Here is a 23,723-nt window from a genome sequence, read left to right as displayed (position 1 = left end):
GAAAAGAAGCTTCACTTAGTTTATTACTAATCTTTTAGCACTATATCATTCAATTAGTTTTTATGTTTGAACAAAAAAAGGTTCGATTAGTTATTATGTTATCTTTTAGCAGCATATTCTAATGCAAATGTTAACTATAAATAAATAAATTTTCGTTAATCACATATTTACATATTTTGAGCACAAGCAGAATCCCCAAACTTTCTTTTCATCTAACATTTTTCCTTCTCCAGGTTTGCCAAACACCAATTTTATTATTTCTCATACATATACTTATATATATATATATATATATATATATATATATTTCTTCCCTTTCAATCGATTTTTCTCTCTCATACGCATGGGGCACGAAACAAACCCATGATTACATGTTTAAAGGGACCAAAAACTCTTACCACTTGGACTAATTCATTATTGATTTTGTTACACTTTTTATTCTTGCATTGGACATTCATCTCATCATTTATATTTATTTTTATGATATTATTATAATTATAAATTTAAATAAATTCAATCTAATATACTGACACGTGTATTCGTGCAGACAAACTTATAAAACTTATTTAATATCTAACATGGGCAACGTCGGGTCTCTAAACTAGCTAAGTTTAAGGGTAAAACATTAAATTACTTTTAAAATCCCTTAATTCTCCGTGTGAACCAAACACATTTTTAATTAAATTTTTTTTTATCCTCCTTTGTTTTGAAACAAACATATATTTAATCAAAATATATTCCATCCCCTTCTCTCTTTCCCTCCCTTCCATTAAAATCTCTTTCATCCTCTCCCATCCGTTAAACGAAACGGATTCTAATTCACATCATAAACATAAATAAAAAGGGTCTTGTTAACTTGTGCCCTAAGGGCACAAGATAAGAAACTAAATGTAGAAACTTAATTTTGAAAATTGTGCATTCATAACCTTAAAAACTTCAAAACTTATATTTTCAATGCAATATTTATTTTTATATTCTATTTTAAGATTCTTATCTTGTGCCCTGTGGGCACAAGTTAACATTTTCCAAATAAAAAATACTATAAATGATGTTGGACCTTGTTAGCCTCTTTATTAGACAAAGTAAAAAAAAAAAAAAACATAAATACTAGTAATAATATATAAACAAAAAACAATAAAAAGTTTGTAATTTACATATAATTTTGATGTATGATTGGATCTTTTCCACCGACGACTCCATTTGTGAGCCATCTTTTCTATGTTTCATCTTTCCATCACATAGAAAGCCAAAACACTCACGCGACAACATTCCAAATCAGAATTAACAAGTCACGTGACTGTTTCTCTTTCTTCTTTCTTTTCAACACAACATAGAAAAACAAAACATTATTCCTCTTACCTTTCCCCTTTTCATCTTCTTCTTCTTCTTCTAGGGTTCCCAAATCCCAAACACGTTAATTATTGATTCTCTCCGAACCGAACCGGAAGAGGAATGGAAGCTATAATTGCCGATCCAAACCCGGTTCGGGTCAAGAGAAAAACCCTTCAAACCGTATTGGAACAGTGTCAAAGAGCCCTTGAACTCATCAACAACGCTTCTTCCGATGATGATGATGATGAAAACGACGACGTTTCTGATTCCAACCAACAATCTCTCCCTTCTACACCTCCCGATCCAGAAGCCGATCAGGTTAATCCAATTTCATTTTTTAATTCTCTGCTATCAAAATTAAATTCAACTTAATTAGGGTTTCATCTAATTTATTCACAAAATTTCTGGCTAAGAGAATTATTTGAATTTTAGTTTTGAAATAAGTAAGCTCATTAAAACACATTTGTTGTTATAAGCTCCTTTTTCGTATTAATGTGTTCATTTTGTGTATGAATTCAACTCTGACTTAGTACTATTAATTACGGGTAGATTTGCTTGTATTTAAGGACAAATGTAGTATAATGAAAACACTAGCTGCGCTGATGCTGATGCAAGTATTTATTACATACTAGTAGAGTTTTGATATAAATAGTTGATGCCGTTGTTCTGTTGATCGACTTGATTCTTTCATTTTGAATGTTGAGTGTGCTTGAGTTGATGGTTTGACTGAAAAGAATTTGCTTCATTGTTGGAGATCGTTAACGTGACGTGACGTTATTTGTTTGCCCTTGTGCAGTTGTGTGACTTGCTCAAATCTAGACTTGAGTGTCCTGATTTCCTTGACAAGTTAGAGTGTGCACAGGCGTCCGTTTATCAGAACACAACCGGTATGCAATCAATCATCTTGGTGCTCTCAGTGTCTCAAATTTTTTCTTTGTTGTAAAGATTGTAATCAGATTAAATTTGCTTGCATTGTTGCAGAAGAAGGTAATTCTTGGGATTTGGTCAGTGAAAATGATCTTTGGGAAGATGTTGACACTTCGGACGAAGAAGATTATGTTCTTGTTAGACAAGATGATATAGTGGATGGAATTGCATGCTTTATGGCTGCATATTTGTTGTCCCTCAAGAAAACCAAGGTATGTATTGTTGTTATCTGCATATTCTTTTGTTATAATGCTCAAGGCTCTGCCATGCCTGAGTATATGGTAGATTTGTGGTGTTGTATGAATGACTACTGCATTGATTAGACCAACACGGAAATCTTAATTTATGCTTGTCAGTTGAGCTGTATATTCCACATGGGTAAATAATTCTGTGAGTTTCCTGAAAGGATGCATGGAATTGATTATTGTTCTGCCATAGCCTTTTCTAAGGCTGTCTAAGTTGTCCTATATATATGCTTTTTAAGCAACTTGGATTTGTTGGTATTTTAAATGCTTTTTGTTTCTTTGGTTCTTCTTACCTTTGTTGAATATTATTAAAAACTACTAAAATCTGTAATTGGTGTCAAGATTATTGTGTTTGTGTCTCGTATATTCTTGAATTGCAATTGATGGATACGGATTCTTAACCTTTTTTGCTTTACTTTTTTAGTGTTTGGTTTACTGTGATTCTACAGTTTAGCTTTGTGTTAGTGGAAATCGATGCTGTTTATTTATGGTGGTAGTATGCATATAATTGGGTTCAATTGCAACTACTTGCACAGAGTTTACCTGACATGAATAGAATAGTTATATAATGCACTATTCATTGTTGGTCTAAGGGAGTGTTTGTTTGGGAGATTCCAAACTTATTCCTAGGAATATTAGATGGGAAAAAAATAATACCCATGTTTGTTATAAAGGAATAGACAATTATTCCCAGGAAATAACTATACCCACAAACTTTTTACTCCCACAAAGCCAGTCTTTTCATTTACTCGCCAACAACATGGGAACATTTCATTCCCAGGTGGGGTTTAGCATTGGTTAGTGGAGTTTGTTCCCACCATGGGAAAGTTGATTATGTCCATTAGATTAAATAGGGAATACATTTTTATCCTACTCTCTCAACACTAGATTATTTTTTACACTATCTTCCACCCTCTCTCTTTCATGTCCCCACACACCCACACCTCCACCACCAAATCACATATTCAACAACCACCTCCTCCTTATTTCCTTATCTTCTGCAATTCCAACCATTCCATCATTTGCCATAGCCACAACCACTTTATTTGTGTCTCTTAAGTCTTAATAGTCACAAAGACACTTAACATTCTTATATTATTACATAACAAAAAACATCACATTCAAATATTCAATATCAACATAACATGTCTCTATCTTTTGTTCGTATCTCTTGTTCCTCTCATTCATTTCCACACTCTTTCCCATCTCAATTACCAAATTCCCGCGCTGCCCATTTCCTCTTATGCTCTTATAAACGCAGACACTTGTACTGTTCATCTTCTATTCAGCATGGTGTCTTCAAAGTATGTTCTTTTTCAACACCCATATAAAACTTGGAACTTTGAGTTTTCCGACAACAACCATGGTGGTGGTCAAAGTGGTTGCTGAATATGTGATTTTGCGGTGGTGGTGTGGGTGTATGAGGACATGAAAGAGAAAGGATGGAAGATAGTGTAAAAAATAATATAGTGTTGAGAGAGTAGGATAAGAATGTGTTCCTTATTTAATTTAATGGGCATAATCAACTTTTCCATGGTGGGAAAAAACTTCACTGACCCATGCTAAATGCCACCTCATTCCCAAGTGGCTGTGATGGTTACTTTTTTGCATAAGACACAATTGTACCCCTCAACTGCCTATTACATGATGGTTTTCTTCGTATTGAACTATTGAACTATCGTATTTTGTGTGTTGGTTTTGAGGAATTATCTGTATAGCTGAATTTTTTATCCAAATATGTTAAGTATATTTTGGTACACTAAATCCAATACAGGAAATTAATAAACGTTTGCAGTTGCACTAGATTTTTCACCAAAAAAACTTTTGCTTTAGAGAGATTGCCATCAAAGGCTTGAACGTTGAATTATTATTTTTTTCAACAGCAAAAAATGACTTTTTTGTTTTGCATTTTATAGCTCAAAGATATGACGAAATTATTTTTTATATAATATTTTTACCATTACATTATCGTAAGTCCGTACTTATTCTTTTGTATCTGTTGCATATAGATGTAGAGGTGTTTTAGGAATTATGATGTTATTTAATTGTAGTGTATGATGTAATCCAAGAATATTTACTTATTTTTAAGAATTTTAGAAAAATATACCCAGGAGTTTAAATTATCAACCAAACAGCTTTTTGAAAGATTACTTGGATTAAAATTCCTTTCATTACATTCCCGGGAAAGGTAATCCTAGGAATAATTTTTGCATCCATGAAACAAACACCTCCTAAGTTAAACTGGAAACTTATGTGCTTAATGATTAAGTTAACAAAGCCCGTTTTCTCTACAAATATGTCCATTTTGAAGATGGTATTGTTTGAATATCAGGAAAAACATTGGAATTGAATATTGCATTAACAAAATATCAGATAGATACCCCTTCCTCTATGGTTTCGTGTTACAGCTCCTGGTCTTTTTCGGGGATATAAATCTAGATTGTTTGTGCAACCCTATTACCATTATGTTATTGAGGAAGATGTATATTCAGATCATATGTTTGTCTTTTCCATGGTATGATGTCTGTAGGTGCTTTGCTACAGTCTTGCCAAGATAGCGAGTTAAATTGTTAACTCGCATGACTTTACGATCTTGCTACCCCTGAGAGATATCTGTCTGTCTCAACGCGATCCCAAAAATGATGATTGTCTGCGCAATGATCTCTGTGCGACCGTCTCTGGCTAAGTGTCTCTTTGCAACTCTCTCAGTGCTGCCATCTCTACTTGTCCTGTGTGACCATTTCTCGTCTCTAGTTAGTTCGTGTGTTTGCACAAGAAGGGGAAAGATGACGTGAACTGTTTCCGCTGATGGAGAAAGGGAATGGAAAACTAGGGTTATTTGTTTCGGTTGAGAGATGGGCATTGGGCCATTTTTGCCCAACTAATTCTTTATATGTTACTCATTGTTGTATGAATGGGGTAGTTGGTACGGCCCATTCTTCAACATTTTTTTTAACCAGCAACAGATCATTGAGTCTTCCCCCTCTTCCACAAAATGCTAACACACGATCTTGCTAGAGAGGGAAGCTGCATCCTTGCAATCGTGTTGCATCCTATAATGTGTTTCTTTTCTGTTCTCTCTTCCAGTGAAGAAAGTGGTTTTAAGTATGTCTGACTGTGATCAATAGCAGGAAACATATTATATTTGATGTGTTGTTTTATCTAAGATTTCTACTGTTGCTCATCCTTTCTCTAATTGATCGCTATGCTTTTTGCAGGATTTGACTCCAAATCAACTCCAGGATGGTGAGTCTGGTTGCTTTTCTCCTGATATGATATCTTATTCTTGGCTACCTTTTTATCCAGATAAATTTTTGTGCTCAACTTCAGAGTTCAGACAGTTATTGCTAGTTAGATAAAAGATTGGGAATGAGTTTCTGAAAGTTTATTTTGCTGTGTTTATATCAGCTCTCAGCAAGACATTTTCTGTGAAAAAGAAAAAAGGGAAGCTTCGAAAGGCCTGGGATGGGAGCAAAGTTATATATAATGTTGCATCATGGGGTGCTACAGCCATTGGGTGAGCTATATAGCAAACACATATTATGGGTCCTTTTATAATTTCTGGACCGTCATTATATTTCTAAGGGCTTAAACGCCCTCAAGAAAGACTCTGGAAAGCCTGGGCGTGCCCTTCAAAGGCGCCGCCTCAACCGTTATACTTATTCATCACTTCGCCTTGTCCCAAGACTCGTGCTTGGGGGGCTGTGGACTGTCAATCTATCCTTAAGGGCACATATGCCCTCCAGAAGGGCTCAGGCGCCCTCTCGAAGGGCTCTTGAAGCCCTAGGCGCGTCCCCCTAAGGGTGCCGTCTTGACAAGCTTCTAGAAACATCTAGAATGCTCTAGAGTGACTTAGGGCCCAAGCTGCTTGGGGCTTAAGTCACCGAATTACAAGCTCATGAAGGGCTATAAATACACCTCTTGAGAGCATTCCCAAGGAATAAAAGAAACAGTGTAAACCCTAGATTCTATTATTGTACTTTTGCAAGTACAATTTCCAAGACAATGTTTCCTTTTATAATTCCTTAACAAGTGCCCCTGGGGCACTTGTTAACATTCCCCTTTATTTATTACTTTCATTTTTCATTCTTAACAGGATATATCAGAACCCTGTTATCCTAAGGGCTGCAACTAAAGCATTCTGGACTTCTTGTCAAGTGATTTCAAAGCTGCTCTGATTTGTCAATGCAGCTGGGAGAAACAATGTGAGGCGAGTTCCGGTTTACCCCTCCCCTGTGAAAAAAAAAAATGTTTAGATTCCAACCGTGTAATATGAAATTCTTTGAATTTGGACCCTGTTGCCATCTGATTGGATAAAAACACTGATTGTGTAAATAATTATCTTTTTCATTTATTTTCTTTCCATGTGTATAAATGATTATACACGTCATTATTTATTAAAAAGAAAAAAGAAAAAACAAAATAAAGTAAAAAGAACCCATATTTGTTCTTTCATCTTCTACTTTCTCTCTATCATCAAATCCACATTTAACATCACTCAGAAAATTACAATAAACTTGTTTTTTTTTTCTCTAGCAAAATCAAATTAAACCCAACGCACAAAATCTTAATTTTTTTTTCCAACAACTTCAATAAACGTCCGTAAGCTCAAATCAAACACACGAAACAAACACCAACACACCCACAAAGCACATCAACAACAACACCTCACAACAACAACACACGAGCAGAATCCTTTTTGCTTTTGGTTTGTTGATTGTGACGTATGTACACGTGAAATGAAAAAAAATGACCATTAACATAATGTACAAACTAAAATATAATGGACTGAAGTCATGTGTGGAGTAGTATAAAAGATTGAAACTAATAACTCAAACTTGAAGATGTGAGTAGTAACCATAGTGAGAAAAATCATGTGATAAGCAAATGGAGGGAAGGGAAGAGAAGCAGAGAGTAAGGAAAACAGTATAAAAATAAATAAAGGGGACCGTGGAGGCCATCTTTTGACGACAATCTAAATGTAAACTCCCATGACAGCCACACGAAATGATGGAAGGGGTAAAGTTGCTACAAAGATCGAGATAGGAGTTTACTTATTGTTTTCAATACAACTTTTCGAGATTGAATGATACCACAATATTTTTACTTTATTCTGAAAACATAAATGTTATATTCATCTACTTTTAAACATATTATTTTTTTTAGTTAATCTTAATTCTATTTCTAACTAATTTCCTTCTCTCTCTTTAATTTGTGAAATAGCGAGAGTGAGATATTCATTGAAATTATCATAGAGTTCTTGTAATTATTGAAATATTTATCATTCTCTGTTTGTCTTATTCTTGCTTGGTTGTATTAAAGATTTTTAATTTCATCAACTTAAGAACTATAGTTTTTTTGAATCAGGGAAAACTAAAGAAATGTGACATTAGAGAGTTGAAATTTATAAGAGAATGTGCAGATAATATGAAAACAGACACATGATGAGGGATAAAAGCTTAAAAGTTACTGGATGAAGATGTGAATGATCAAGTATTATGACACAATCTGGGAAAAGTATGAGTAACATTACTAAAACATATTGAAAGTGTTGAATAATCATAATATGAACTTTCCATTGATAAAAAAAATTGGCTAGCGCGATTATTTTTACTATTGCTTAATCAAAATTCAATATTTGATATTTTTTTCTTTTTGCAGACAATAATGGATTACTACAACAAAGAAGTGGACATGTGTCATCTTATCTTTTTTATCAAGTTTCATTTTTTATATCAAGTACATGTATCATGTATGACATTTCAACAACTCCATGGTAATGAATGGTAATGAATGTTCAGTGTAATTGGTTTGTCAAAAATCCATATGTCTTTTTACAAACTCCATATGTTTGCTTTTTTCCTATTACCGTCCCAGAACAATTATATGGTGATTTTAGGATGATTACTAATTTGACACTTGATTTAAAAATATATATTCTTTTCTTTTTGTTATCTACTTTTCGTTTGCGGTCCGTTTGGTTCGAGAATTAGGAGGGGATGGGAGGGGAGCGATTTTAACGGAGGGAAGGGGATTTGGAGGAGGTCTCAAGCAGCCGTTGACAACAACAAAGTAGTAGAGTGGTTTGTCCATGTAACAAATAAGAGTGATAGATATATAATAATAAAAGTTGTTACAAGGAAAATATAACAAAATAATAATAAAAATTGTTACATGAATAAGATAACCTGATAATAATAAGATTGTTACAAAAATAATATAATCTAATAATAATAATAATAAAAGTTGTTACAAGGTTAATATTGAGATTTGAAATTAATTTAAGGATAATTACGGCAATACAATAAATTTTTCAAGAGATTTGCTCCCCTCTCCTCCCCTCCCCTTCTAAAAATTGAACTAAACACTTCAAATTAAAAATCTCCCCTCCCCTCCCTTCCAAAACTCTCGAACCAAATGGAGGGAAAGTTACCAATAGTGAATTTACATTTGTATTGTTGAGAGGCATTATTTTTTTGAGTAAGAATGTTTAAAATTTTCTATATGTTTGTTGGTGTTTGTTTATACTTTATTTATTCTATAATTTATTTGGGGAAAATTTTGATTGTGATTCAAAAGATTATGTTTTATTTCGGAAACTAAAAAGAGTTGCTTTATGCGAGTAGCTATAGTAACCAAACTATTTACCAAAACCATGCAAATGTAAAGAGATCGAGGGAGAACGGAATGAGTAGAGAGAAAATCTTGTGTGGTCCTGGTCCACACAAGTGGTCTTTGGTCACACAAAGAGAAAAAAGAGAAGAGAGAGAAGAGAGAGAAAATGGAGAAGAGAGAAGAGAAGAGAGAGAAGGAAAAAACTTGTGTGTGTGTGACCAAACCAAAATTCTTGGTCCTGGTCCACACAAGTGTTTCTCGTGAGTAGAACACAATTGAGTAACAAGATATTGTAGCAGAAGTGACATCTCTAGACCCCCTTTGCTCTTATACTTCTTTTTAATGCGGCAAAAACTCAAGTAAATCAAAACATCAAAACATCGATATAGAAATCAAATTAATCCTCGATTGATATATTGATGCCTATTTTCTTAAGTCACTTTCGAATTAATCCTGACTCCGTTAATATTTTAAATTAGTCAATATCTTTATAAAAACAATTCAATAACGTCATTCACATCATGTGACAAAAACATAAACGATGAATTGCCGGTGACATGCTCAATGAGGCAGGATGCGTATAAACGGTGACGGTGATAGGCGGTGAAATGATGCGTTTTTGGAAGCCACACTGAGAAATAGAAGTGACGAGCTGTGTCATATTTTTAAGAGAAATGATATTTGTACAGTCACTTTTTGACAACTTTTAAACAACTCTCTCATACTCACATGTTTTTTTTATGAGAAATGATATTTTGACAATCACTTTTGAACAACTTTTGAACAACTTTCTCTCTCATACTCACATGATATTATTATCCTCTCTCTTCCTTTTTCTCACTCCATTGTTTTTGACCAATAAGAAGTGAGAAAAACAAGTTTGTCAACAAAGTTGTCATCAAATGGATGTCAAAATATCATTACTCTTTTTTTATTCTCTCTCCTTTTCTTTCTCTCTATTATTTTTGTCCAATAAAAATAAAGAAAAAGTGGTTGTCACAAAGGTTGTATAAAATTGGTTGTACAAATATCACTCCTATATTATTATTTTTTTTAAATATTTATGAGGTGTCATGTTTTCATACAACAACGTTTCGTTCTTGTTCTTCTTCGATGTTGCAGAGGTACTGCGTTGTTCCTGTTTCTCTTTTTGTTCAAAAAAAGTTTCATTCTTTTCATTTTCTGAAAAACACCCATTTCAATTTCATTCCTTATTCTTCAACTTCAACTTCAACCACATTCCATAACAACAATGATGTTGTTGATGCTGTTTCTTTGTTCAATCACTTGCTCCGTCAGAATCCCACTCCACCCGCCTTCAAATCATCCCTTTTGCCTTTTCTGTTTTGACAAAGATTCCCAAAAACGGTTACGAGCCAGATACCATAACATTGAATACACTCATCAAGCATTGAACTTTCATGACAAGCTGGTAGCACTTGGATTTGGTTTGAACCATGTTAGTTATGGAACCTTGATTAATGCCTTGTGTAAAGTTGGTGAAACAAGAGCAGCTCTACAATTGCTGAGACGTGTTGATGGAAAATTGGTTCAGCTTGATGTGGTAATGTACAGTACGATTATTGATAGTATGTGTAAAGATAAACATGTTAACGATGCTTTTGATTTATATTCTCAAATGGTTGCTAAGAGAATTTCTCCTAATGTTGTCACTTATATTGCTTTAATTAGTGGGTTTTGCATTGTTGGTAAACTGAAAGATGCAATTGATTTTTTTAATAAAATGATATTGGAAAACATCATCCTGGATCTGTATACCTTTAGTATATTGGTTGATGGATTTTGTAAGGAAGGAATGGTGAAAGAAGCTAAAAATGTGTTAGCTATAATGATGAAACAAGGTATCAAACCTGATGTTGTTACTTATAACTCTTTAATGGATGGATATTGCCTAGTTAAACAAACAAGTGAATAAGGCTAAGAGTGTATTCAACACTATGGCCTCAATGGGAGTGACTAATGTTCCAAACTACAATATAATGATTAATGGGTTTTGTAAGATTAAAAAGGTCGATGAAGCCATGAATCTCTTTGAAGAAATGCATTGCAAAAACATTATTCCTAATGTGGTGACTTACAGTTCTCTTATTGATGGTTTAAGCAAATCAGGGAGAATCTCATATGCTTTGCAGCTTGTCGATCAGATGCATGATAGAGGTGTACCACCTAATATAGTTACTTATAATTCTATATTAGATGCTTTATGCTTTAGCAACCCTAACCATTATGTTATTGAGGAAGAAGTATATTCAGATCATATGTTTGTCTTTTCCATGGTATGATGTCTGTAGGTTCTTTGCTACAGTCTTGCCAAGATAGCGAGTTAAATTGTTAACTCGCATGACTTTACGATCTTGCTACCCCTGAGAGATATCTGTCTGTCACAAAGCGATCCCAAAAATGATGATTGTCTGCGCAATGATCTCTGTGCGACCGTCTCTAGCTAAGTGTCTCTTTGCAACTCTCTCTGTGCTGCCATCTCTACTCGTCCTGCGTGACCATTTCTCGTCTCTAGTTAGTTCGTGTGTTTGCACAAGAAGGGGAAAGATGACGTGAACTGTTTCTGCTGATGGAGAAAGGGAATGGAAGACTAGGGTTATTTGTTTCGGTTGAGAGATGGGCATTGGGCCATTTTTGCCCAACTAATTCTTTATATGTTACTCATTGTTGTATGAATGGGGTAGTTGGTATTGGTACGGCCCATTCTTCAACATTTTATTTAGCCAGCAACAGATCATTGTGACTTCCCCCTCTTCCACAAACTGCTAACACACGATCTTGCTAGAGAGGGAAGTTGCATCCTATAATTTGTTTCTTTTCTGTTCTCATCCAGTGAAGAAAGTGGTTTTAAGTATGTCTGACTGTGATCAATAACAGGAAACATATTATATTTGATGTGTTGTTTTATCGAAGATTTCTACTGTTGCTCATCCTTTCTCTAATTGATCGCCATGCTTTTTGCAGGATTTGACTCCAAATCAACTCCAGGATGGTGAGTCTGGCTGCTTTTCTCCTAATATGATATCTTATTCTTGGCTACCTTTTTATCCAGATAAATTTTTGTGCTCGACTTCAGAGTTCTGACAGTTATTGCTAGTTAGATAAAAGATTGGGAATGAGTTTCTGAAAGTTTATTTTGCTGTGTTTATATCAGCTCTCAGCAAGACATTTTCTGTGAAAAAGAAAAAGGGGAAGCTTCGAAAGGCCTGGGATGGGAGCAAAGTTATATATAATGTTGCATCATGGGGTGCTACAGCCATTGGGTGAGCTATATAGCAAACACATATTATGGGTCCTTTTATAATTCCTTTTATAATTTCTGGACCGTCATTATATTTCTAAGGGCTTAAACGTCCTCAAGAAAGACTCTGGAAAGCCTGGGCGTGCCCTTCAAAGGCACCGCCTCAACAATTATACTTATTCATCACTTCGCCTTGTCCCAAGACTCGTGCTTGGGGGGCTGTGGACCGTCAATCTATCCTGAAGGGCACATATGCCCTCCAGAAGGGCTCAGGCGCCCTCTCGAAGGGCTCCTGAAGCCCTAGGCGCGTCCCCCTAAGGGCGCCGTCTTGACAAGCTTCTAGAAACATCTAGAATGCTCTAGAGTGACTTAGGGCCCAAGCTACTTGGGGCTTAAGTCACCGAATTACAAGCTCACGAAGGGCTATAAATACACCTCTTGAGAGCACTCCCAAGGGATAAAATAAAACAGTGTAAACCCTAGATTCTATTATTGTACTTTTGCAAGTACAATTTCCAAGACAGTGTTTCCTTTTATAATTCCTTAACAAGTTCCCCAACATTCCCCTTTATTTTATTTTTTGAAGGAAACATTCCCCTTTATTTGTTACTTTCATTTTTCATTCTTAACAGGATATATCAAAACCCTGTTATCCTAAGGGCTGCAACTAAAGCATTCTGGACTTCTTGTCAAGTGATTTCAAAGCTGCTCTGATTTGTCAATGCAGCTTGGAGAAACAATGTGAGGCGAGTTCCGGTTTACCCCTCCCCTGAAAAAAAAAATGTTTAGATTCCAACCGTGTAATATGAAATTCTTTGAATTTGGACCCTGTTGCCATCTGATTGGATAAAAAGACTGATTGTGTAAATAATTATCTTTTTCATTTATTTTCTTTCCATGTGTATAAATGATTATACATGTCATTATTTATTAAAAAGAAAAAAGAAAAAACATAAAATAAAGTAAAAAGAACCCATATTTGTTCTTCATCTTCTCCTTTCTCTCTAACATCAAATCCACATTTAACATCACCCAGAAAATTACAATAAACTTGTTTTTTTTTTTCTCTTGCAAAATCAAATTAAACCCAATGCACAAAATCTTATTTTTTTCTTCCAACAACATCAATAAACGTCCGTTAGCTCAAATCAAACACACGAAACAAACACCAACACACCCACAAAGCACTAAACAACACACGAGCAAAATCCTTTTTTGCTTTTGGTTTGTTGATTGTGACGTATGTATACGTGAACATAATGTACAAACTAAAAATAGAATGGATTGAAGTCATGTGTGGAGTAGTATAAAAGATTGAAACTAATAACTCAAACCTGAAGATGTGAGTAGCAACCATAGGGAGAAAAATCATGTGATAAGCAAATGGAGGGAAGGGAAGAGAAGCATAGAGTAAGGAAAACAGTATAAAAAAAATAAATAAATAAAGGGGACTGTGGAGGTCATCTTCTGACGACGGTCTAAATGCAAACTCCCGTGACAGCCACACGAGATGATGGAAGGGGTGAAGTTGCACCAAAGATCGAGATAGGTGTTTACTTATTGTTTTCAATACAACTTTTCGAGATTGAATGATGCCACAATATTTTTACTTTATTCTGAAAACATAAATGTTATATTCATCTACTTTCAAACATATTATTTTTTTAGTTAATCTTAATTCTATTTACCAAAACCATGCAAATGTAAAGAGATCGAGGGAGATTAATTACCTAGTAATTGTTGATACTTTTTGTTGAATATTGTGTACCAATATGTAGACCCCACGAAAATCAATTAATAACCATTCATCATTTGTTTTATTTATTTATTTAATACAAAGTATTGGGCCTTAGTAATTTCTTTTGGCCAGTATGTTTTTACTTATTATATGTTGCCACATTAAATTAAATTTGAGAAGGAACTAAGCATTTTTTAAAATTTGATCAAAAAGATAAATAATGTGTCACATAAAGTTAAATCATGTGGACTATTTTATGTGACATAAAATTAATTTTGTTGACATTAATTATGCGTGGCATAAATAACTGTGTTTATATAAAATTAAATTATAATGTTTATTTATTTTATAAAAAATGACATAATATTTGAAATAACATGATTATTAATTTTGTTTTTGAAAAAATTACTTACTATTTTAAATAACATAATTTTTTTAAAGAAAATAACATTTTGTTTAGTGTTACAAATCTTTTTTGTTTTGTTAACATAATCAGTTTAAAATTAGTGCACCACCAAACTTTTGAGATAATGCTAGAATAGTAGAACGTAAAGAGAAATTTGCCCTAAAATTATCGACTTTTTTTTTTCTTTGTTTAAAAAAAAATTTTGATCGTAGCACTGCCAAATTAATTTACCAGCTAATAGCCAACTAAAGCGGCTCAAGTTACTTCTCTCCATCAAATTAATAGGTTCAATTATTAGTTTATTAATAACAAATTTTCCATTAATCCTTCAAAAAAACAAATTTTCCATTAATTTAATTTAATTTAATTTAATTCATAGATTTTATTGGAAACCCAGATCCTTTTGCATCTTTGCAACGTCCGTTTTTATACTATCTAAGCTTCTAAAGTAAATAAATTCACATAAATCCTTCAACAACACATAATCAGAAAACGAAGAAACAATGTCAAGGAAGCAATTTCAATTGAACTTAATAAAAAAATAGTGAAATTAAACGGTTTCTAATTAAAGAAGAAAGAAAGGAAAACAAAGCACTTCTGAAATGGATCGATCAAGATCCGAAAAGTAAACAAACTCTCAGATCTGGATTCGGATTCAGATCCATCAATTATACACCAGTACCAAGCTTTGTAACAATAAAGCTTCCCGAACACATGAAGCGCGGTGACAAAACTGATGAAGCAGAGATTCACAACAACTTATCAGTGTAAGATCTGGTGGCGTTTATCCATGGATGTGCCGATGGAGAACATTGTTGAGGGATAATATTGGTTGTTGTTTGAAGATTGATCGTATGAAGATTGTGTTCATCCATGGATATGCTGAGTTTGGGTTTTAGCTGTTGGAGAGAAGGTTGGAGAAGAGGATCGAAGAAAATGAATGAATAGAAGTGAGGTGAAGTGAATAGCAAACAGAGGAGGTACGGTAGAAAAAACAAACAAAATTAAAAAACAATTTTTAGTTTTTTATTTTATTTCTCAAACAAGTTTTCAACTGACAGGTGTCCTGGAAATGGGAGCTTTCCCATGGTGGGAAAAAACTCCCCATTCCCAGGCTAAACGCCACCAACAAGATATTGTAGTACAAGTGACATCTCTAGACCGGACCCCCTTTGCTCTTATACTTCTTTTGGCCATTAATTTGTCCTTAGATATTTTCCCCTTGTTTTGTTTGGTGTGTTTAATTGAAAATATCATTTTACCCCCAACTATCGTTTGTAAGTGAGCTGTAGTTAACTATTGTCGAACCAACTGCACTTATGGCAGAGCATCAATTGCGATTTTGCACGTTTCGGTCGAAAAATCAAAATAAATCGAGGCTTATTCGAGATGCTATTGAACTTTGCAGATGTATATGTATTTTTACAAAGGTGTCTGCAAAAAAATAGTTCAAAATTAAATTTTTAGATGATGTTTTGATGTTTTGGATTCTTGAGTTTTAAGCTCGTCTACGAGAATCATTTCCCCTCTCTCCCCCCTCTCTCTTTTGTGAGCCGTCGGCTGAAATCCTAATTTCTTCTCCCTCATCCACCAAAGAGGGGTGGTTTAGGGTCAATTTTTGACCCCAAATCACCCCTCTAAATCGTTTTTCTCCTTCCCTTCTATTTAAATAAGTGATTTTCACTTCGAATTAGGTTTTTCTTTTGTGATTTCGTCGTCTTAGTGTGACACTGTTTTGTCTGCCGTCTTTGTGCAACGTTATTTGTCTTTTACCTTGTTCAGGTGTTTGTTCGATTCAGATTGTCAGATCAACTTCGATCCAGTGCAGATCCAACGAATGACTTTGGCGCCATCAACGTTGCAGATCCGGAGGCATGACTATTCCGGAGATTTTAATATAGTCATATTTGTAGGCTTATGTACTTTGCCGTTTTATGCTATTAACATGGATGTCGTGAGTTTGTTCACAGATTCATCCTTTTTGTTTTTAGCGAATTTGTATTGAATCGATGTACTTTATCAATTTGAATGAATGAATGTGTTTGTTTTGTGTCAAAAAAAAAAAAAAGCACGTTAGATATAAATTCATATTTAAGTTGTGTCAAAAAAAAAAAGCACGTTAGATATAAATTCATATTTAAGCAAGTTAGATATAAATTTCATATTTAAGCAAGTTAGATATAAATTCATATTTAATCCATAGGGAGAGAATAGAAGTGACGAGCTGTGTCATATTTTTAATTATTTTCTTTTTCTTTTTCTTTTTAAATATTTGTGAGGTGTCATGTTTTCATTAGTTAGGAATAAAACTGACGTGTTATGTTCGGCAAGAATTTCTCTCGAAACAGTTAAACACAGGAGAAAGTCTCATTCTGGCTGGGACACAACAAGGTTTCGTTCTTGTTCTTCTTCGATGTTGCAGAGGTACTATGTTGTTCCTGTTTCTCTTTTTGTTCCAAAAAAGTTTAATTCTTTTCAATTTCTGAAAAACACCCATTTCTTTCATTGCTTATTCTTCAACTTCAACCACATTCCATAACAACAATGATGTTGTTGATGCTGTTTCTTTGTTCAATCACTTGCTCCGTCAGAATCCCACTCCACCCGCCTTCAAATTCGGTAACATTTTAGGTTCCCTTGTCAAATCCAAACATTACCACACTGTTTATTCCCTTTCTCAACAAATGGAATTTAAGGGAATTAAACCTGACTTGGTCAATTGCAACATTCTCATCAATTCTTTCTGCCAATTGGGTCTTATCCCTTTTGCTTTTTCTGTTTTGACAAAGATTCTCAAAAACGGCTACGAGCCAGATACCATAACATTGAATACACTCATCAAGCATTGAACTTTCATGACAAGCTGGTAGCACTTGGATTTGGTTTGAACCAAGTTAGTTATGGAACCTTGATTAATGCCTTGTGTAAAGTTGGTGAAACAAGAGCAGCTCTACAATTGCTGAGACGTGTCGATGGAAAATTGGTTCAGCTTGATGTGGTAATGTACAGTACGATTATTGATAGTATGTGTAAAGATAAACATGTTAGTGATGCTTTTGATTTATATTCAGAAATGGTTGCTAAGAGAATTTCTCCCAATGTTTTCACTTATAGTGCTTTAATTAGTGGATTTTGCATTGTTGGTAAACTAAAAGATGCAATTGATTTTTTTAATAAAATGATATTGGAAAACATCATCCCGGATGTGTATACCTTTAGTATATTGGTTGATGGATTTTGTAAGGAAGGAATGGTGAAAGAAGCTAAAAATGTGTTAGCTATAATGATGAAACAAGGTATCAAACCTGATGTTGTTACTTATAACTCTTTAATGGATGGATATTGCCTAGTTAAACAAACAAGTGAATAAGGCTAAGAGTGTATTCAACACTATGGCCTCAATGGGAGTGACTAATGTTCCAAACTACAATATAATGATTAATGGGTTTTGTAAGATTAAAAAGGTCGATGAAGCCATGAATCTCTTTGAAGAAATGCATTGCAAAAACATTATTCCTAATGTGGTGACTTACAGTTCTCTTATTGATGGTTTAAGCAAATCAGGGAGAATCTCATATGCTTTGCAGCTTGTCGATCAGATGCATGATATAGGTGTACCACCTAATATAGTTACTTATAATTCTATATTAGATGCTTTATGCAAAACCCATCAGGTTGACAAAGCAATTGCATTGTTAACGAAATTTAAAGACCAGGGTATTCAACCAAGCGTGTACACATACACTATTCTTATTGATGGATTGTGTAAAGGTGGAAGACTAAAGGATGCATGGAATATTTTTGAGGATCTTTTAGTCAAGGGCTATAATGTAACTGTCAACACGTATACCGTTATGATTCAAGGGTTTTGTAGCCATGGCTTGTTTGATGAATCATTGGCTTTGCTATCAAAAATGGAAGAAAATGGTTGCATTCCAAACGCCGTAACTTATGAAAAAATCATCTGTTCTCTGTTTGATAAGGATGAAAATGATAAGGCGGAGAAACTTCTTCGTGAAATGATTACAAGAGGCTTATTGAAAGACTGAAACTAGGTAAGATGTTTTCTATTTATCTATTGTTATATTGTATTTATATTTAAGCATAAAGAGTGTACTAAGTTATGAAAGTCGCACCTATAAGGAAAGGTGAAGAGAAGTAACGAAAGGCTAATAGTGATCTGTAAAGTCTAGGGAGGACTGGTTTTCCACCTCGAATTCCTTATGAGATGCTAGTATTTTGAAATTAACATTATACATTGCCGAAGAGATTGTTATTTATTTTTACACAATTTTCTAGTATGTGAGTACATAGGGAGGACTGCTTTTCCCCCTCGAATACCTTATGAGATGCTAGTATTGAACTATGATAGATAGTCACTAGGTATGAGTGGATGTGCATTCTTTGATAGATTGGGCGTAGAAATCACTAGTAACTTTTTTTGGGGCTGACTAAAACCATGCTCATTTTGCATTGATGGGAAAAGGTTCAACATTATCTGATTATCATGTCTATTGAATACCTCAATTACAACAGTTATGCAAAGTCATTTTGATTTGCGAAAGGCAAGGTTGAACATGGTGCTGAATCCAAGTCTGAGCTTTAGAAAGGTCTGTCCTGAATATGGTTCTGGTCTTTATCTTTGATGAAACATTTAGTATCTTTTCTTGATATACCATAAATATGATGAATGGTTTAGGATTGCAGCACCTACACACTTTTTTAACAAAGACAGCATATCATATTCATGAGTATGGTTCATGATTCACCTTTTAAAAATACAGGTATTATCTTTTTTTGGAAATATCTATTTTAGTTGATGGCATCAGCTGCACACTTAGACTTCTAGGCCCAGCTTTGCAATGTGCATCAAGCCATGAAGTGTGACCATGATAAGTTATTAAATATTGCTTAGGCTTGCTTCTTATTCAAGTAAACTAATTCCTAGAATTCAAGAAATCTATCAGCACACAAAAGATGAGTAGATTTAGAAAATATTGTACAAATTTGGTTTTAAGAAACAACTTTAAGTCTTCACTCTTCATTTTAAGAAATCTATCCCTTTTGTTTCGCTTGAATCCTGGTATTATTGATTAAGCATTTTGCATAGAAAAGTAAAGGAATCAAGAAACCAGTATATGGTTCTTCACATTTCCAGAGGGTGTGTTGATCAAGTGGAACCTATTCGAGATATTTTATCATTTTTCAGTTTCTGTTCATTGTTTTTTTCTTTCACTGCCTAAAACTAAAATCCTATTATTTGGATACTTTTAACAATTTGGGGGCCTTTGTAGAAATCCATATCTCCAACAATTTGGGTAGTCATATAGATATTGTTGCATATCTTGCATTAACTGTGCTTAAAATTTAAGAGCTTATTGCTTGTTGTTAGTCTAGTAACAGTTTTACATGGTGACTACCCCGCACCTCATTTGGGTATCCAGTCTCAAGAATGGACTTGGACATTATAATAACTATACTAGCGATTATATTTTTACTTTCCCACCTGTTGTTGCAAATAGAGTCATTTCCTATAGCTCAATGAGGCTATATGTCCTTTACTTTTCGTCGTGGAACCTTCCCAACTGATCATTTAGCGGGCAGTGATAGTAGCAGTAGTCCCAACCACAATTCTTTAGATAAGGATGTCAGCGAGGTGATCTTGTTTGGTTTAGAAACTTCATTTTTAGAGGGCAGAAAGTTTTAACCGTTAACCATAATTGTTAAATTCTATATCTATAATTAATGATATTTTTCTTATTAAAAAAAGTTTTGCTTCACTAGTTTCTGGTTTATGTAGACTAAAAAGCCAATTCTTGGAGAAAAATTCTGCATAAGGATTCTGAATGTTGAAATCAGTTCCTTGATGAGTAATATATTGTCATCTCCAAGAGGAACATTGATTTCAAACCTAATCTAACGTGTTTAAAAGGGACCGATCTTTAGATATTTTAGACAGATAAAGGTCATGTTTCAAAGAGAAATCATTCACTGAAGCAAAGGTCTCCATTAATTGAAATATAGCTATATATTAGACATATATGCAAAACTTTATGTAGCTTGCTACCTTATAGAGTTGAAATATGAGTTTTAGTGTGGTATAACCCTCTTGAATTGAAGTTGAATATGTAGTCTCCAAAGAATCATGAATAGTGGGGCTTGAGTAGGAAATAGGTCTTGATGTCTCGAAAGAGCACACCATGCTTATGAAACTGGAGTCTCGATAAACTTCAAACAGAGTGATGAATCGATATAGCAAACTAAATCATAAAAGACCCATGTCCTTAACCAGGATTAGCTCTCGATGAATGTTATAAAGTTCACACTAATACAAATAATTAGGGTTTTTTATACAAATAAAGTATTCATAAAAAAACGGGTTAATAGTCATTTTGACAACTGAGTGTGCAACGAACAGTCATAATAGTCCCTGAATATATTGAAATTCTAAAATAGTCGTTAATTGTGCACATCACTAATCGAAATAGTCATTCGTGTTAAATTGTTTCGTTAATACTGTCATATTAATCCCTCGATATAATTACTTATAGTCATATCAATTTCCACAAGTACATATTTATTATCGTATCATATCAATCCCTATATGAAAATAGTTCTTGTCAACATTAAGACTATTACAATATCAATGACTACTTAGACTATACACAATCAGATATTATTTTAAAATTTTGATATATTGAATTGGATCCTCTTCACACGTTCAAAGACTAAAATGACTACTACCCAATATGAAATTCTTTTTAGGAAAAACTTTGACATGTTATTCTCCCATTGTACAATTCAATTTTCAAAAACGTCATTTTATTATGTAAAAAAATAATAATAATAAAATAAAGAAAACCTCATTAAATTCAAATAATAATAATATAATATTAAAAAAACCTAAATATTTATAACCCTCAGAATCGCATTCGTCTTCATCTTTCTTCTTCTACTATCATTTTCTCACACAAGAATCGTTTCACCTTCACAACAAAACTTGAACCTTCCAAAGCTAGTTCCTTCACTACTTTTTATCTTTCAGGTACCTATTCTTTTTCTTTTTCATCATTATTATTATTATTATTATTTTTTGCTTTTAGTTAATGTATTTAGTTAAATCTTTATGCACATAATAAAATTTTGATTTTGTGTAGATTTTCTGTGTCTGTTTAATTTATATTAATTTTCCATTAATGGGTCATGTTCAAAATTTCATTTTTGTGTTGTAACGAAAAACCCTAACCAAGTTGCTTGGGCTCCAGTGGCAAGGAGCTCCTTCCAAGGACGTACCCGGGGAACACCGGGTTCGATTCCCAGGGGGAACAACGCTTGGCCAGTACGCATGCCTCTACGTACGAGCCGGATTAGTCGCCCGCCTTTGGAGGGTCGGCAACCAGTGCGAAAGGCAAAAAAAAAAAAAAAAAAACCCTAGAAATGTGTTGAATAATTTTTTTTTTTTTTTTTGTGTACATTTTGTATCTGGGTTTAATTTATTAAAGATTTTCATTAATGGGTTATGTTCAAAATTTGATTTTTGTGTTGTTCTTTGAAAAGCCCTAAAATTTGTTGAATAAAGTATCGATTATTAACATGGGTTTTAATTTTTTGTTTGTGTTTTTTTTATGATAGGTTGATTTGTACGAGAAAGATTTGTTCTTTTTTGATGCGTGTGGTTGATACTGAATCGATGGAACCATTTGGGGTTGAAACAAGTTTAGCTGAAAATTTTATGGTTGAAGGTTCAGAGCAGGAGAAGAATGAGCTTAAGGAAGTTGTTAAGAGTAGTGTTTTCGAGACCGAGGTTTCAGTTTTGAAGGAGAATGATTCTCAGGTTGTGAATGATTCTGGTGTGAATAATGGGGTGTCTTCTGAGATGAATAACGACGGTGCTGTTGAAGTTGTTAAGAGTAGCGTTTTCGAGACCGAGGTTTTGATTTTGAAGGAGAACGATTCTCAGGTTGTGGCTGATTCTGAGGTGAATACTGGGGTGTCTTCTTTGTTGAAAACGAGAGAAAACGATGGAAGTGTCGTCGTTTGTGAGAAGATCAATTGTGAGGAGAAAGTCAAAGAAGGTGATGAAAAAATTCAGACTGTGGAGATTCCAATTGTGGAGATAAGTGCGAATATTGATATTGAAGTGAACGGGAAGGAGAATGAGGAGGGGAAAAAAGATGAAAAATTTGCGACTGTTGAGGTTCCATTTGCTACTGTTGAGGTTCCAATAGTGGAAACAAGTGAGAACATTGATGTTGAGATGAATGAGAAGGATAGTGAGGAGGGAGAAAAGGGTGAAAATTGTGATGGGAAGATCGAGTCTATTGAGGTACCAATAGTGGAGGCAAGTGAAAGTGTTGATGTTGAAATGACTGAGAAGGAGGGTGCGGAAGGAAAAAAAGATGAAAATTGTGATGGGAAGATTGAGATTTTTGAGGGTCCAATAGTGTAGCCTAGTGAGAGCATGGATGTTGAAGTTGACGATTTGATCGATGAAAGGTGTGACATTTCTGTTGGCGAATTTGTTTGGGGAAAGATTAAGAGTCATCCGTGGTGGCCAGGTTGGGTTTATGATCCGTCTGATGCGTCGGAACTTGCTTTAAAGCTGAAACAAGAATAGACTCTTGGTAGCTTACTTTGATGGAACATTTGCTTGGTGCCACCCGTCACAATTGAAGCCTTTTAAGGATAATTTTGATGATATGGTGAGACGAGGTAGTTCCAAAGCTTTTACCTATGCTGTTCAAGAAGCTGTAAATGAGGTTGGAAGGGTTCTGGTTACGAAGATGAGTCGTTCGTTTGTTGTTGCGGGGGAGACTGAGTCTGAATTCGCTCCAATGTTGGCGAAAAATTCAGGAATCAAGGAAGGTGTTTTTGTGCCAGATAGTGGCACAGAGAGCATTTCGGCGGTTACACTCGAACCGGCTGAGTTACTTTCTCAAGGAATTAATTTAAACTTAGACAGTGAACTAATCAACTAATCTATTATAGTTGCGCCGAATTATTTATGGCTTTTGATTGAAAGTTTACTCAAAATGCTTGTTAACATGCTTCTAAGCTTTGTCCAAATACAATTCTTGAATTTGGAGAATTTCATGGTTATTTGGTACAACGTTGTAGCTGTTGTAGGCTTGTAGCTGCACACGAAGCTTGAAATGAGTAATGCTTTCTTGAAAGCTTCCTTGTATTTCATTGCAATTC

The 23,723-nt window shown here is 34.2% G+C and overlaps 2 protein-coding genes and 2 pseudogenes across 5 annotated transcripts; all 4 read left to right on the top strand.

The window, feature by feature from the left end:
- The first annotated feature begins 1,145 nt into the window (after nucleotides 1-1,145).
- LOC146922816 (uncharacterized) lies at nucleotides 1,146-13,268 on the top strand. 3 transcript variants are annotated; one of them, XM_085715606.1, is made up of 6 exons: nucleotides 1,146-1,650; nucleotides 2,129-2,219; nucleotides 2,314-2,471; nucleotides 5,723-5,750; nucleotides 5,913-6,021; nucleotides 6,601-6,858. In XM_085715606.1, exons 1-6 carry the CDS (start codon nucleotides 1,453-1,455, stop codon nucleotides 6,680-6,682), a joined length of 666 nt encoding a protein of 221 aa, XP_085571732.1. In that variant the 5' UTR covers nucleotides 1,146-1,452; the 3' UTR covers nucleotides 6,683-6,858. The 3 variants fall into 3 exon arrangements, with proteins under 3 accessions (XP_085571732.1, XP_085571735.1, XP_085571734.1); XM_085715609.1 differs by lacking the exons at nucleotides 5,723-5,750; nucleotides 5,913-6,021; nucleotides 6,601-6,858 and adding exons at nucleotides 12,105-12,132; nucleotides 12,295-12,403; nucleotides 13,014-13,268 and having other exon boundaries at nucleotides 1,169-1,650; XM_085715608.1 differs by lacking the exons at nucleotides 5,913-6,021; nucleotides 6,601-6,858 and adding exons at nucleotides 12,295-12,403; nucleotides 13,014-13,268 and having other exon boundaries at nucleotides 1,169-1,650.
- Nucleotides 10,385-11,562, top strand: LOC146922817 (uncharacterized; annotated as a pseudogene).
- A 3,628-nt stretch (nucleotides 13,269-16,896) lies between the features above and the next one.
- Nucleotides 16,897-19,195, top strand: LOC146922815 (uncharacterized). Its single transcript, XM_085715605.1, has 2 exons — nucleotides 16,897-18,580; nucleotides 19,062-19,195. Exon 1 carries the CDS (start codon nucleotides 17,918-17,920, stop codon nucleotides 18,572-18,574), a length of 657 nt encoding a protein of 218 aa, XP_085571731.1. The 5' UTR covers nucleotides 16,897-17,917; the 3' UTR covers nucleotides 18,575-18,580; nucleotides 19,062-19,195.
- Nucleotides 19,196-21,438: 2,243 nt separating this feature from the next.
- On the top strand, nucleotides 21,439-23,523 carry LOC146922814 (uncharacterized; annotated as a pseudogene). The gene is made up of 2 exons (XR_015012592.1): nucleotides 21,439-21,570; nucleotides 22,158-23,523. The product of XR_015012592.1 is annotated as an uncharacterized LOC146922814 (transcript).
- The last annotated feature ends 200 nt before the right edge of the window (nucleotides 23,524-23,723 follow it).

The sequence above is a fragment of the Medicago sativa genome, chromosome 5, assembly GCF_051527215.1.
Source record: "Medicago sativa cultivar Bolivia chromosome 5, Bolivia_mono, whole genome shotgun sequence".
Taxonomy (NCBI): Eukaryota; Viridiplantae; Streptophyta; class Magnoliopsida; order Fabales; family Fabaceae; genus Medicago; species Medicago sativa.
Note: the sequence above shows the minus strand (reverse complement) of the source record. Positions and strands in the feature narration are given on the sequence as shown.